This window comes from Vombatus ursinus, unplaced genomic scaffold (assembly GCF_900497805.2).
Source record: "Vombatus ursinus unplaced genomic scaffold, bare-nosed wombat genome assembly UNPS02014768.1, whole genome shotgun sequence".
NCBI classification, from domain to species: Eukaryota; Metazoa; Chordata; class Mammalia; order Diprotodontia; family Vombatidae; genus Vombatus; species Vombatus ursinus.
This window is the reverse complement of record NW_020954546.1, coordinates 4,525,617-4,541,203: the sequence shown is the minus strand read 5'-3', so window position 1 is coordinate 4,541,203 and position 15,587 is coordinate 4,525,617. Positions and strand designations below refer to the sequence as shown.

Here is a 15,587-nt window from a genome sequence, read left to right as displayed (position 1 = left end):
GTTTGTCCCATCAGAGTGGGGATGCCCATTCTGCCTCACTTATGCTCAATACGCAGGTGGAGGAAGAAAGTGAAGAACAGGGCCCAGAGGACAGGGTGAGTTAGGTGTTTCCTCCTTCTCCCCTGGCCAATCTCTTTCCTACCAAGCTTGGGCCTAGTATACTGGAGTTCCCCTCCACGGGGAAGGAGATCCCCTAGCCTTCCCAGCCACTAGTACTCCAGGCACTCACGCCTTCCCTCCGGCTGCAATCTCAGCCTGTTTTCCAGGAGAATCGATCCCTCCGGAGCTGGGCAGTGGTTTTTAACAACCCCCCCCCACCACCCACGCACTCTTATGCAAGGAGGCAGATAGACATCAGCCAGTCATTTCGATCCCCCAAGTGCAGAGCCCCTTATCAGGCAGGGGGATCTCAGCCTTGGGGGCAGGCAAGCCGGCAGAGGTGGAGTGGGGAGGGAAGAATAGCTGGGGATCAGCATCAACTTCTCCTTCCCCTCCCTCCCTCTAGCCCCGACCACAGAAACCACTTAAAACCTAGCCTGGCTGCCTTCTCAGGGAGGTGCTTGAGGTAGTGAGGGCCAGGGGGTGAGCTTACCATGGGGACAGCAGAGGTCTAATCACTTCTGCCATTAGATCATCTCCCAATGGGTTGCATCCCCACCCCTTAATCAGCCTCATTCTTAGCTCAAGTCCATTGTGTCTGACTGCTATAACCCCCAGTAATGTCTCCTTTCTCTGAATTCCTATAAGCCAAAGGGGACCTTTGGGAATCTATGCTTTGGGGAATCCTACAACTGTTACAGAGAAGGATGGAGCAGCATAGTGACCTCTAGCTTGGGTGGGGGAAAAAAAAAGATTAGAAGCCTGAATATTCAATTAGCACCAATTCAATTCAATAAGCCTTTATTAAGTCTCTTGGGTACACATATACACAAATTTCTATCGCTAGGCAACTTTCTGGAGATGATCTTCTCCCAACCTAGCTAGACTAGTCTTCCCCCAATCAATATGTGTCGCCAGGCCTGTGGTGGAGTCTTTTCCAGCTTGGTAGGCCCTGGATTTGCCAAACTTAGTTCTGCCAGTGTAGGAGAACCCAGGGTTGCCTGGACAAGGCATTAGAGTAGAACCAACGGGAGTGGATTGCCACCCAGGGTCTAGGTGCTGTTGGTCGCCCACGCCTGGAGGTCTTATGGTTCCACCTCCTAGAAGCCATCTCTTCCTTGAAGACTGAGCTCAGGTCCTGCCTTGTAGGTGAAGCCTTTCTTGACCTCTGTCCAACGTTTAGGGCTCCCCCTTCCTCCTTAACTACTCTGTATTTAACTTCTTTGTATGTACGTGGATTTATTAACTCCATATTTATGACTTCCTTCACATCTTAACTAAAGTTCTATCTTCTATGAGAAGCCTTTGCAGTCCTTCCTCATCTTCATGCCTTCCCTCTGAGATCAACTCTGATTTAGCTTGCCTACATCTTGTTTGTACATAGTTGTTGGTATGTCGACTGCCCCTTTAGACTGTGAGCATCTCAAGATCAATGACCATCCCGCCCCACCTTGTTTTTTTTGAAATTTATTTTATTTTTAGTTTATGAAACAAAACAAGCATTTCCATAACATAGTAGAACGAAAAAAAAAGATGATTGCAGTCCCAGTGCTTGGCATAGTGCCTGGCACACAGTAAGTGCTTAATAAATGCTGGTTGACTTGACTTGACTATATATTTTTATATGTACTTGTCTCCTCAATTGGGATGTAAGCTCCTTACATGTAGAAATTTTTTTTCATTTTTTTGTACTTGTATCACCAGTGCCTAGTAAATGATTGATGCTTAATAAATACTTGTTGATTGATTAATCTCAGCTTTGATATATCCCAGTCTTAGCCCCAGTCTTAGCTTTCACTATTGCTCATGAGTGAGCTCTTAGAGGGGTAGGCAGACCCAACAATATATTATGAAACTTGTTTTGGTTTTCTCAACCCTGGCCCAGTTCTCAGATGGAATAGCTGGATGGTGAGAGGACCCACCCCTGGGGTGGGGGCCTTCCTATTCCCCCAACCCCCAGGATACTCAGAACCCATGTGAGCTCTTTGACTTTTCAGCCCTTAGAAGAGATGGGAATCACCAACTCTTTTCTGCTGTTGAGATGTAGTCCCACCAGGCTTTGACATTTGCCCTGCCATGGCCTCTTCAGAACCTCCAATCCTTGCCATTGACTCTGTCTCTGTGCCTTGCCGATGCCCAGCAGTGCCATCTGACTGCCTGATGTAAGCTAAGGTTATCCAGGTCATACCATCTTCCCCTCTGCAACACCCTTAGGGCTTCTGGGTCTTTCTCTGCAGCTGAGACTTTTTGTATGATGTTCCTCAATTAGATTATAAGCTTCTTGAAAGCAAGGACTATCTTCATTTTTTTCTATTAGTATCCCCAGTGCTTTGCACAGTGCTTGGCACATAGTAAGAACTTTATAAGGGGGTAGCTAGGTGGCACAATGGATAGACAGGATAGAACACAGTGGATAGCACCTTAAATTTCTATATAAATATTAGTTATTATTATGATGATGTCTGAGGCCAGATTTGAACTCAGAAAGATGAGCCTTCCTGACTCCAGGCCCAGCATACCACCTGGCTGCCCCTATATAAAATATAATAACATCATCATAATAATAATTAGCATTTATATAGCACTTTAAGATTTGCAAAGTGCATTCCATATTATCTTATTCAATCTTCATATAACCCTTGCAGATAGGTCCCATTATTATCCCCATTTTTATAGTGGAGGAAACAGGCAGAGGGAAAATGACTTTCCTAGGCTCACACAGCTAATACATGTCTGAGGCAGGATTTGACCACAAGTCTTCATGACTCAGATTTTAACACTATCCCATCACTGCCCAGAGTTAGTGACCTCCATGTAAGTTTTCCTTTTATGAGTTATTTTTTTAACAGCCGTCATTCACTCTACCACTTAGCACATAATTAACATCAGCAGCTCTCAATTAACAGGCCACGGTCTTTAATCACTAGGGATTGTAAGTTGTTCTCCCTTAGAGGATTACCAGACCCAAAATATGTTTAGGAAGGAGCCACTTTATTAAGATAATACTTTGAAACAGGGTAACCCCTGAAGGTAATGAATTAATTCACTACTGATTTGCTGAATCCCAATACAGCTGCCCTATATACTAGGATTACATTATAAGCTGTTCCCGTCTTTATTATTTTGTATCCCTATTTTCCACCCCTGGTTTGCCTGGGAATATAAACCATCAGTAAAACTTAAATTTGATCTTAAAATTGATCTAACGGCCAAGGACCAACAGAAATCCTCCGTTGGGCTTTCTGAATGACAAGATTGTGAGCTAAGATTCCTTAGAAAACACATTTAAATATGATTAAAGTTACAACACTCAGCCCCATCTTCAGGCACTAATTGATTTTTCCCACATGGGAAAAATCTTCACAAAGGCTTGGTTTACTTTGACCTTTGCCTTTCTAAAATGGCAAATATGAGATTAAGGAAAGTAAATATTAGAATGTTAACATTTTGTTCTCATGAAAATTTAGAAGATGAAGCTTGGAGCTGGTTCACTTGGCTTTTTCTCTTCCCATCTCTTCTCGGTTCAAAATGCTTGCTATGCTTAATGTCTGGCTCCCTCTTAGGCCTTGCCTTTGGGCTCGACAAAAATCAAGGCTCTCACGATCTCTGTGGTCTTGGCCTCTTTTTTTTTTCCCCTCAGAAAACTGGCTTCATTTGACCAACTGCTTCTGGTCTTTGCCTTTTTTGAGAGTTTGTCATTTTATGAGGCTAGTACTGGATGAATTTCTTGTCTTGACTTCTTTAGGTCTGGGAAACATTGACCAAATGAGCAGCAACTTGTCAGAAAGACGAGTTCCTGACTGTCTTATTTTTGATTTCTGAACCCCCCCCCCCAAAGTTTCATTTTCATCTCTCCTTTTCAGCCCAGGCCAACTCAGCCCATTGTCTCCAATTAGTCTTCTTTCATTTGTTTGGAAAAGCAATTGGAAAAGAACCAGTAAGGATGAATGAATGAAAAAGCTTTTATAAAGTGCTTTGTTATTGCTGTTCAATTGTATACGACTTTACGGGGCCCCATTTGGATTTTCTTGGTAGATATACTGGAGTGGTTTGCCTTTTCCTTTTTCAGCTCATTTGACAGATGAGGAAACTGAGGCAAACAGGGTAAAGTGACTTGCCTAACGTCACACAACTAGTAAGTGACCATGGGGTCACACAGATCCAAATGCTGGAGGGGAAATTCCAGTTCGGGTCTTTCTGGCTCTAAGTCCAAAGTTCTATCTATTATGATACACTTCCTCCAAATGGGGTCACGAAGAGTTGGACTGGATGATTGAAAAATGATTAAGATGATAAATATTTTACATAGTTATTTATGTTGTCATACTCCTACTGGGCTGTAAGCTCTATGAAGGTAAGATAATGTCTACCTTAAACTTTTTACTTCCTCAGTGTCTACCGCTTTTCTCTTCACGTAAAAGATGCTTAATAAATGTTTTTGAGTCTTGCTAAAAAAAAAATACAGGAACATAGGGTTATAGATTTAGAGCTGGAAGGAACCGCTGAGGGCAGTCATTTAGTTCAATTTCTCATTTTACAGATGTGAAGTAAAGTGACTCTCAAGGTCACAGGAACTAAGTAGTAGAGCCAGGATTCAAACCCATGTCTTCAGAAATTTTTTTAAAAATCGATATATTTTGTTTTTACATCATCTAGATCTCTCCCCTCTCATCTTTCCTCTTCCACCTCCCAGATCATTATTCCATATAACAAAAATTTAAAAAAAGATAAGAGGAAGAAAAAGGGGAAAAATTAGCAAAACTGATCCATACATTGGAAAAAAATAATCTGACAATATATACAATATTCTATGCTGGTGGAGCTTCCCCTAATCTCCACCTCTGCAAAGAAATGTGGGGATACCTTATTGTATCTGCTCTTTGGGGTTGTGCTTGCACTTTGTAATTTTAGAATATTCATCTCCACTTGTTTTGTGGTCATTCTTTTCATGTCCATTTCCATACTCATTGTGGATCTTTTTTCTTGGCTCTGCTTACTTACCTCTGAATCAGTTCCCGTAAGTCTTTCCTTGCTTCTCCGTGTTTATAAGATTTATCGTTTCCTACTGCACAGTACTATTCATGAGCCACAAGTTGCTTAGTCATTCCTTGATTGGTGGGCATCTACTTAAACCCGTGTCTTCTGAATCTACATCTTTCCATGGCCCCAAGCCTCATGAACTTGGGTCTGAGGAAGCTGGAGGAGTCTCCTTCCTAACAGAGACCTCAACAAAGGTAAAGGAGAAATCCCTTATCTTGTTTAGGTTGCACTGGATAGTTTCTTATGTCCCTTCCAGCTCAGATTTTGGGATTGTTTAGTGACTTTGTGTCTGTGTATAAATTTGAGGAGATAAGGTAAGGGAAAGAAAGCATTATTGAAAGAAAGTAGAGACAGGCATTCCTGATTCTTTGGCCAATGCTGTCCCCTGGTGGATATCTGGAGTACAACTATAGCATTGGACTTGGCAAAGATAGTGGAGTGGTTTGCCATTTTCTTCTCCAGTGTGTCCCCATTTTACAGATGAGGAACTGAGGCAAATAAGAGTTAAGTGACTTGCCCAGGGTCACACAGCTAGGAAGTGTCTGAGACCGGATTTGAATTCAGATCTTCCTGACTCCTGGCCTGGTGTTTTATACACTGTGCCACCTAGTTGCCCCACAATTAGAGTAGCCAAGCCAAAAGAAGTGTTTATTACTTCAGGGAATGGAGGGAGGAACAGTGGGAGTGTAGGTAGGGATGGGGAGGGGGCGGGGAAGAAAAACGAGTAGGAGCCTGAGAGGAGCCAAGAGCAGAAGAATGGAGGGAGGAAGAGGGAAGAACTCGAGCCCATATTGGCATTTACGTAGTTGTTGGCACTATCCCTTCTTATCTCCTACCTTCCTCTTGGAAGACTGAGCTAAAAGGAACAGGTTCCTGGGAAAGTTTAAAGGAGTAAGAAGGTCAGAGCTGACGTCAAGAGACGATCCAGGTAGGATGTAAACACAGCCTGACCTACATTTTTTTTCTCTGTGTCTGCCCATGCAAGACAGACCCTCAGTGCCTGGGGGCTATCATTTTATTCATTTAGCATTGTGGGCTAGGCCCAGCCTTTTATCCTCCTCTGCCTTTATAAGCCAAAGGGAAAACTCTGCTGAGTTTTTGTCCATTTGGGTGGGATAGAGCAGTGAAACAGATCAGGAAAGGGTGGGGTAGGTATGGAAATGACTGTGGATTAGGATGATGGCTTTTGTCTAATTCATTTCAAACAAGGATTAAGCCCCTACTGTGTACAAGACACTGTGCTAGATTGAAGAAGAAGTTTATAATCTACTGGGGATCGTAGACTGAAAGGTGAAAGGAGCCTTAGAGGTCCCCATTTTACAGATGAAGATACTAAGGTCCAGGGAAGTAAAGTGATTTGCCCAGTGCCATTTAGGGAGTAAATGACAGAGCAGGGATTTGAACCCAGATCCTCTGACCCTAAATTCAATGGCAAACTCTCCCCCTGCCACCATTATGGTATAACTTTTCCTTCTTTGAGATCCATTGCTAGTGAGTATCACCCTCTCTAGATCCTAGCAGCTTGGTGGTGCAATGGATAGAGCGCTGGGCCTGGGGTCACGAAGATGGCATCTTACTGAGTTCAAATCTGTCCTCAGACACTTACTAGCTATGTGACCCTGTGCAAGTCACTTAGCCCTATTTGCTGCCTCAGTTTCCTCATCTGTCAAATGAGTTGGAGAAGCAAATGGTAAACCACTCCAGTATCTTTGCCAGGAAAATCCCAAATGGGATCGCAAAGAGTTGGACATGACTGAAAAATGATTGAACTGAAATTCAGATCCTGGCCACAGTTTTTTTCTCAAGCATGGTACCTGGCTCATAGCTTTCCTCTCCATCATAACCTATGGAAGAGCTGGATCCTCTCCAGTTGTCCTGATCTGTCTCTGGCCAGAGGACCCAGATGGCTCTGGAGGAAAAAGTGAGGCTGGTGACTTTGCACAGCCCTCCCTCCCTCAAATCAAAGTCAACTGCAAGTTATGTCATCATCTCCCTGATGTCATGGTCCTTTTTGAGAACGAAGGACAAACCACACACACACAACCTGTGGAACATCAATATATATGCTGATGTCCTTTCAAACATCCTGGCTCCCTAGTTCATCAGCCTTCTAAACTCCATGATCTGAACCTTCATTCCGATCCAGCCACAGCCAGAGACTGACACATTCAACCACAGGAGCTCCACCTTCCCATCCAGAACTCTCAAATTCCACTCTCCAAGCACGGTCTCTAATCATTCTACTTGTCCCTTTGTCTCACCCCTTTCCTTACTGAAACCTTGGGTCGATCCACCCTACCCAAAGCAGCCTCGCTCTGGCCTCATTTTCCTGCATTTGAAATCTTGACTCTCTATTAACTTGCTTAACTTTATAAGATCAGAGATCGAGAGCTGGTTTATATTGTCTTCTACCCTGAATTCCCTGCCCTCTCTGCCTTTTACAGCTTATTCCGTTCCAAATCCTAACCACTCCACCCCACCTCCCTCTTACCTCACTTCCTATCATCTTTCTTTCTGCTCTTACTCCCATGTCGTTGAATGCACACAGCACAATCGTGCTGCCTAGAACCGTGACACATTGACGTTATGTTGTCTCAATCGGGCCCTCACAGCTGCAAAAACTCCTCCCCGACTGACCCTCTGTCATATCCCCCACACAACCAGTTCCAAACCTCCTCTTCTCTCCTTAAGCCACCTATATCCCTTTTTCTCCCTTCAGAAAACCTTTTTATTTTCCTTTACCCAGAAAATTGACGTCACCTCTTGTGAGCTGCCTTTTCTCCCTGGTTTGTGAATACCCTCAGCATTATCCCCTATTCTCTCTTCCTTTGCTGTCATCTTTGAGGGAGAGGTAGCCTGTCTTCTTGCCAAAGCCAGCTCTTCTTTCTTTGACCCCACAATAAAAATGAAAATAGCCAGCATTTATACAGCACATCAAGGTTTGCAAAGCTCTTTACTCATCTTTTTTTTGGTGAGGCAATTGGGGTTAAGTGACTTGCCCAGGGTCACACAGCTAGTAAGTGTCAAGTGTCTGAGGCCGGATTTGAATTCAGGTCCTCTTGACTCCAAGGCTGGAACTCTATCCACTGAGCCACCTAACTGCCCCTACCCATGTTTTCACATCTGATCCTCTCAGCAACTCTGTGAGGTAGGTGCCATTATGATTACTATTTTACAGATGAGGAAACAGAGGTTGAGAGAGGTTAAGTGACTTGCCCAGGGTCACACAGCTAGTAAGTGTCTGAGGCAGGATTTGAACTCAGGAAGCTGAGCCTCCCTGACTCCAGGCTGGATGATTTGTGCACTATGGCACCACTGAGCTGCCAGATACAGTGAAAAGAGCCTGTCTAGTGGGAAGGGCACTGGACTTGAGTCAGAAATTCTTTGCTTTAGTCCCTCATTTGCCATTAATCAGCTTGTGTGAACTTGGGCACCCAGTGGTGGAATCTTGAACTTTGAATTCAAGGACCTGGGTTGAAATCACAGCACCTGTGTGACCTTGGATAAGTCACTTCATCTCCCCGGGCTCCAACTTCCTCTGTAAAAGGAGAGAATTGAATGAGACAGCCAAGCCTCACCAGAGGTAGGGATGACAAACACTAAGAAAGCCAGAGGGGGCTTGACTGAGGGTTTAACTAACATTTTATTAACAAAAATAAATAGATTTCATAACAAATGAAAAGATGAACAGATTAAGGACAGAGCTAGGACACCCTCAAGGCAGGTTTAGGGAAAGACCAATGTCCGGTAAAGTCATGGTGATGGAGAAGGGAAGCACCAGGGAGGCCCCTCTTCTCTTGGGACCCCCCAAAGAGCACCCATTTCCCATGTTCTTGTCTGAACCTGGGCACAGGGCCTCCTCCCACACCACCCGAGCCCTTAGGCGGGGAGTAGGCTGACGAGTGGAGCCTCACATTCTCCCAGCAACACATCCCTCCGTAGGCCAGCTCCCTTGTCCAGCACCTTGGCCTTCAGACTGTGGGTGGCCAGGTCAGAGGGCTTAAGTCCCTCAAAGAAGAAGTCCTCATTGAAGATGGGGTTGGAACTACACTTCACCACCCTGCTCCGTCCCTGAGGCCAACTCCCTGGCCTTAGCCGAAATATGATACAGCAGCCACTGCTTCCCTTGGGTCCTACTCGGCCCCTAGGCAGCCCTTCAGCACTGATGAGCCGTAGCCGCAGCTGACCCAAGCCTGTCTGGTACTCAGCAGACAACCTCAGCTGTCCACCCCGGGGTTCCAGGCTCACCACACTCTCTTTAGTCACCTGTAGCTGACAGCACAGAAAATCCAGATGGAAGAGGGGTGGTGTTGGGGGACCTAAGTGGTGGCCAGCGTGGGGACTGGCATTGGCTGAGCCCTCCTCTATAGGGGATGGGAAGCCAGGTCTGGAGAGATGCAGCCTGGGTGAGCCTAGATGGGGTCGGGCAGGGCCTGGTTGGGGTGAGCTGAAGGGTGAAGAGTCAGGTGAGGAGGCCACATCACTCTCCAGGGCCAAGCAGAGACGCAGATCTGGAGTTGAGAGGTGCAGTCGGGACTTGATTGGGGGCTCCTCCAACGCAGAGGTCACTGGGGCCATGTGGAAAAGGGACTCTCGGCGCCGGGTATGGGGGCTCTCCAGAAGAAAGGACCAGCCTTCCCGTCCAGCCAGATGGGGCAGGGAGCAGGTTCCATGGAGTTCTTGCCCCCTAGTCCAGCCTGTTTCTCTCTCTGTCCCGGGTTCAGAGCCCCCCATGTCTGGGAGCCTGGGGGGGATAAAAAACTGGGGTATTCGGTCTGGGGTTAGGACATTGGGACAAGCAGAAGAGTAAGTCCCAGGGGGCTTTCTTCTGGGGAATAAGATATGGGGCCTCCATGGTGTTCCAGGCTTTACCCTCTCTCCCTTGTAGCCCGCTTTCTCCAAAAGCCACATGGAAGAAGGGGAGGCACAGAGTTAGGGGAGTGAGGGAGGAAGATGGGAGAGTCCAAGTGCACAGTCGCTGGCTGAAGGTGCTGGGCTAGGAGGGAGAAAAATAGAATCAGGAGGTGTGTACTGCTGTCCTAATACTGATAATTCAGGGTGGGGCTGAGGTGCCTACTTCCCCATTTTCTCCCACCTCCATCCCTCCCCTCTCTCATTTTCCATACTCAGTCTCTGGCTACCTTCTGAACAGAAAGTGATAAATGAAATGATAGTTAAGAGCAAGGGATACCACTAGCTAGCTCCCAGACATTTAGATTCATGGAAATGGATAATTACACATGTTCACAGGCGTACACACCAACAGCAGAGACAGAAGAGCGTAGACCAGCACAGGCACAGAGAGAGAGGTACCCACAGCCATGGACATCGGCATACGCACATAGGTAAGCTTGGACAGGCAGACACACTGTTATACTTGTATACAGGGACTAGTAGAATGGAAGCTCTCTGAGGGTAGGGACTGTCATTTTTTGGTCTTAGTATCTCCAGTGCCTAGCAGAGTATCTGGACTATTTGTTGTGTTTTTCAGTCATGTCCAACTCTTTTGTGACCCCATTTGGGTTTTCTTGGCAAAGATACTAGAGTGGTTTGTCGTTTCCTTCTCCAGCTTATTTTCCCTATGATAAAACTGGGGCAAACAGGGTCAAGTGACTTGTCCAGGGTCACACAGCTACTAAGTGTCTGAGGTCAGATTTGAACTCAGGAAGATGAGTCTTTCTGACTCCAGGTCCATCACTCTGCCACCTAGTGCCCCGTAGTAGATTTTTATTAAATACTTGTGAAAATGAATTGAATTGACAGGCACGGATGGACATATATGTGTGTACACACACACAGACATACAGACACACACACAGAAATACATTCACACAGCCAGCAACAGACATAGGCACACATATACAAAAGGACATAAGCACATATCAGATAGAATGTCCTTTCCATAGAGAAATAGCAACACATCAGGATAGTTGGGCTGTAGGCAGCCAGGTAGCACAGTGGATAGATGTCTGGCCTTGGAGTTAAGAAGACCCTAGTTCAATTCCTCCCCCCAGACACTTACTGGCTGTGTGACTCTAGGTAAGTCACATAACCTTTCTCCATCTTAGTTTCCTCATCTGTGAAATTGAACTCAGTGGCTTCTAAGTTCCAAATCCATGAACATTGGATGAAAGGGCCAAATGCATGCACGCAAGCATATTGCCCGAGCCATATGATTTTAGATTAATTAATAGCATAAGGATAAAGACAAACACCAGTCCAGGGCCAGACATACACACCTGGACCCCAGTAAACACCTACAGGCCTAGACATAATCAGGCATACCCATCCTTTCCCTGCAGCTCCTCCACACCCCCTCCTACTCAGAGATCTCATGGCTCCTACTTTGGCCTGGTCTGATCATCCCTCAGTCTTCCTCTGTCTCTGCTGGTAACCCCATCCCTGGTTGCCCCCTCTTCCCAGGGAGGAATCAATGTCAGCCCTAGCCCTCAGTCCCAATCTCTGCCACACCTGCAGCTCTCCAGATCCACAGATCTATTCGGCTGAATTTCCTCGTGGCCAGACTTGAACTTGTCTTCTGAACTCCTTTAATGACCTAAGGTGATTTGAAGGTGGTGGAAGAGGAGGGGCTCTTTCCCTTATTCCAGATCCTCTCGCAAAGTCCTGATGCACCTGGAGCCTATGGGGCGTGTTGGTCCAAGGGCAGCGTCTGTCCTTCTTCCCCATCCCCTCCCTTTCTCACTTCCTGTCCCACCAGCCAGTGGGAACCTGTTATTGAAAGCCAAGCACAAAGGAAGCATTCATTAATTTTTTCCCCCACCCCCCCAGATATTGTTACGCAGGGAGCTTCTGTTCCTCTTTCAGCTTTATTAAATAACCCCCTCACTCCCATTTCCAGGTCTCCATGATCTCTTTCCGGAGGCTGACCACCTTCTGTATTCCTGGGGCCTTTCCACCCTTATCCCCAGGGTACCCCACACACCTGGCTGTAGCCACTCTACTGGTTCTCCCCATTGGCTACTTTTGGTTACTGTCAGTTTGTCAGAGTGTCTCTGAGGGTGCCCCGGAGTTGCTAAGCTCACCTGTTGCTCGCTGTCTTGCTCATGGGCCCTGGAGAGTGGGGGAAAGGGGCGAAGGTACAAATTCTCTCCCCTGCTCATTCCTCTAGCTCTGTCTTTCTGGGAGGAGCCAGCAGGGGCTGCTGCTGCCAAGTCTGACCTGTTTTCCTGAATAAACACTGAAACTCTGTGTCTGGGACCATTGGCCCGGCCTCCTTAACCCCTTCCTCCAGGCAGGGTCTGGGGCTATCCCTCCTCTCTCAGAAAACTCTCAGGGAGAGGGAGGAGATGGGCTTACTTAACCTCCACCTCCATCTATTATGGAAGATTCACTGGTAACTCTTAACCTTGGGAAAGGGAACGGGTACCAGGAGCTCCCATCGCTCCATCTCTTACAGTCACTGTGCCTAGGTCCTTGTGAGTCTACTCCCACATTGATTACATAGATAACCTAGTCCTGTCCTCAGCCTTGGTAAAAATCTAGCCCCTAAGCCCATCCTAAAAGTCCACACTCTTTTTTTTTTCTTTTGCAAGGGCCCTCTAATCAAACATCTGTCCGGGCACACAGTACCTATCAAACAGTACCAGAGAGGACTTCTGGGTCATCCTGTCCAGTCTCTTGCAGTAGTGCGCTATGGTGAAGGGAGCACAGCCCCCTCTCTTTAAATAATCAAGGGAATTGGTGAAATTTCTCATTCCTCTCTGGGCTCCAATTCACAGGCCAGTGTCTCTCAAATTTGGGAAGGATGACAGAGCTGGGGGATATTGGGAAGTCAGGGCCCTCAGCTCCAAGGAGTGGGAAGAACTCAGAAGGGCCCAGGCACCCTTGATCTTGGCTGCTTCTGAATCTCTTTTTGCAGCCCCAGAATACTGGACGGCGGTATTCAGAGAAGGAAGAAAGTGAATACATGTATAAGGTGGAGAGGAAACAGTAGCTCAGGATGTGGGGGCCGGGCAGGATAGAGGAAAAGGAAGGAATTCAAAGGGAAGGAGAGGCTGAGTGTCTTTATAGCATCTGGAGGCCCTTCAAGAGGGTCTCTCGGTCCTGGAGCTTCTCTTGGGATCTGGGGAGCCTCCTAGGAGGTCTGTCCTGGATCGTTGTGTGAAGTCTTATCAAGGGTTCCACCCTACCAGGGACCTCATTTTCTCCTTTGCTTGTGTTCTGCTCTGAGCCTGGGTTAGTCAGCATCTCCAAGTTTTTCCTCGTGTCTGACCAAAAGGACCAACCAAAGAATCAGCAGAGAGAAGTGAACATCCGGAGAGAAGTAGCCTGGGTTGGTTGTCTCAGGTTGGTGAGCTTGAGTGTATCACTTAAATTTTATAGACAAACTCCAATCAGTGATAATATGTAGATACCAGTCAAAATTACACATGGGCTATCTATGTGACCTGGGGGCTGTGTGACTCTTAGCCTCTCTGGGTTTCAGTTTTCTCATCTGGAAAATGAGGGAACTGGACTAGGGTCTTTTTCAGTCTTGACATTCTGTGATGTGAAAGGATTTTTGACTGGTAATGCACTCTAATAGGAAGCGCTTTGGTGTCAAAGAGTTATACCGTGAGTAACACTTGAATTTCTATTTGGCAATGTAGTGAGTTACTCCAAGTGAACTAAAGGCCTCTGAGTGTCTGTGTTGAAGGTGATTGGTCAGTCACCATTGTGAGAGATGATCTCTGAGAATTTCTCAGGAATGAAGCCTCTTCAGGGAGTTAATTGCTTCTTGTTCTGTCAAAACACTTGCAGCTGGTTGACCTTGTAAAGAAACATGCTTTTCAACTTTATCAGACCTCCTCCTTCCTCTCTAAAACTATTTACTCTAAAAAGAAAAAGAAAAAGAAAAAGAAAACCTCCCATCTCCAGGCAAGTTGTAACAAGTGTCCTTGTTCTTTGTTGCTGGGGTAGATTGCCTGGAATAGGTTGTACCCTCAGAGCTTGCATTAATGAGCCCTGAGGAGGGGGGGCTGGGAAAGGGGATTGTGCTAGGACCTATATAACCTGTTGATCTGAACACACCTCTGCTCTCTTCAGTCAGCGCCAATTTTTTGGTTCTCTGAGGGAGCCCTTTCTCAAGAAAGCTAATAAATGAATTTTTCTTTTTGCTAATACCTCTGAGTCTCCGATTCATTGATAAGGGTCTCTGTACCCCACACACCATGGACCCCGGAGATCTTGATATCATCCCACGTGAACCTATGTGAATTACCATACAAATGATTTTCGTCATTTGATGGTTCAGTGCTTTTGATGGTTGAACAAGTATGTTTGTTTATTTGTTCAGTTTATTACTGGTGACCCTTGGATGTGACAGGTGCATTGAGACTCACGGCTTGCCCATTGTTAACCTTTGCCCAGCTTGATGTAATAGTGAGTTTGCGTTTTTTTTTTTTTGAGGGAGACAGCATTGGAATGGGGGGAGCACTGGACTGAGGAGCCAAGAAGCCCGAGTTTTGGTCCAGGTTCTGCAACTAGCTGTGTCTTTGGGCAAGTCACTTCACCTTTCTAGACCTCAGTTTCCTAATCTGCAAAACGTAAGGATTAGCAAAATTCCCACCTTGTACAAGAGCCCTTTTTGGTCTTCCTTCCTCCCTGCCTCTCACTTCCCTGTTAGGTTACCTTCTATTTTCATTGTATATAACTTGTATGTTTGCAAATTGTCTCCCTCATTCAAATGTGAGCTCCTTCAGGGCAGGGACTGTATTTGCCTTTGTAGTCTCCAGAGCCTGACACATTGCCTGACATATGGTAATAAATGCTCATTGATTGACTGACTGACTGGACCAGACCAGAGAGCCTCTAAAATCCCTGTGAATGTACACCAGCAACCCAGGACTGAAAATTGAATAGGGATCAAACAGCTTATACAATCTGTACTTGATTAGTTGAAAGTTGATTACATTACATAGGGGTTAGTTGGGCTATAGTAGCCATATAGGTGCCATCTGGTTAAGCCAAGGGGATCCTAGGGGACCTGGGATGCAAATTATTTGCTTATTGGAAAGGTCAGATCCCTGTCTTGGCCCAGTCACTCTTGACAGGGTCACAAAACCAGGAGGAATTAGAGGAAGAAGCAGGAGGAGGGGTGCGCGCGCGTGTGTGCATGTGTGTGTGTGTATATATATATATATGTTCTATGTGTGTGTACAGGTGCATGTGTGTGTGTGTGTGTGTGAAAAGAACTCCACCTTGAAGTAACTAGGCTTCAGTGTGGAACTCCCATCTAGCTGCTCTGAAAGGAATGGAGAGCTAAGCAGGCCAGAGGTTCAGATCAATAGTTCTGATTCCCAGATAGAGAGAGGCCTGTGGGGTAATGATTCTATAATTTGAGTGGTAGATGGAGCTGTGGGAATTTATTCTTTCTCTCTCTCTGTCTCTCTCTCACACATTTCTCTCTCTCTCTCTCTCTCTCTCTCTCTCTCTCTCTCTCTCTCTCT

General features: G+C 46.0%; 1 protein-coding gene across 2 annotated transcripts; it reads right to left on the bottom strand.

Annotated features, from left to right (window-relative positions):
- Window positions 1–8,773: 8,773 nt before the first annotated feature.
- LOC114042808 (C2 calcium-dependent domain-containing protein 4D-like) lies at window positions 8,774–12,900 on the bottom strand. 2 transcript variants are annotated; one of them, XM_027861534.1, is made up of 3 exons: window positions 12,183–12,900; window positions 11,611–11,868; window positions 8,774–10,135 (listed from the first exon to the last, which is right to left on the bottom strand). In XM_027861534.1, the coding sequence occupies exon 3, from the start codon at window positions 10,048–10,050 to the stop codon at window positions 9,019–9,021; it is 1,032 nt and encodes a 343-aa protein (XP_027717335.1). In that variant the 5' UTR covers window positions 10,051–10,135; window positions 11,611–11,868; window positions 12,183–12,900; the 3' UTR covers window positions 8,774–9,018. The 2 variants fall into 2 exon arrangements, with proteins under 2 accessions (XP_027717335.1, XP_027717336.1); XM_027861535.1 differs by lacking the exon at window positions 12,183–12,900 and adding an exon at window positions 12,083–12,169.
- Window positions 12,901–15,587: the final 2,687 nt, after the last annotated feature.

Bases quoted from the DNA above. Each gene is read 5' to 3' on its own strand.
- LOC114042808 (XM_027861534.1), bottom strand. From the start codon at position 10,050: ATGTGGCTTTTGGAGAAAGCGGGCTACAAGGGAGAGAGGGTAAAGCCT.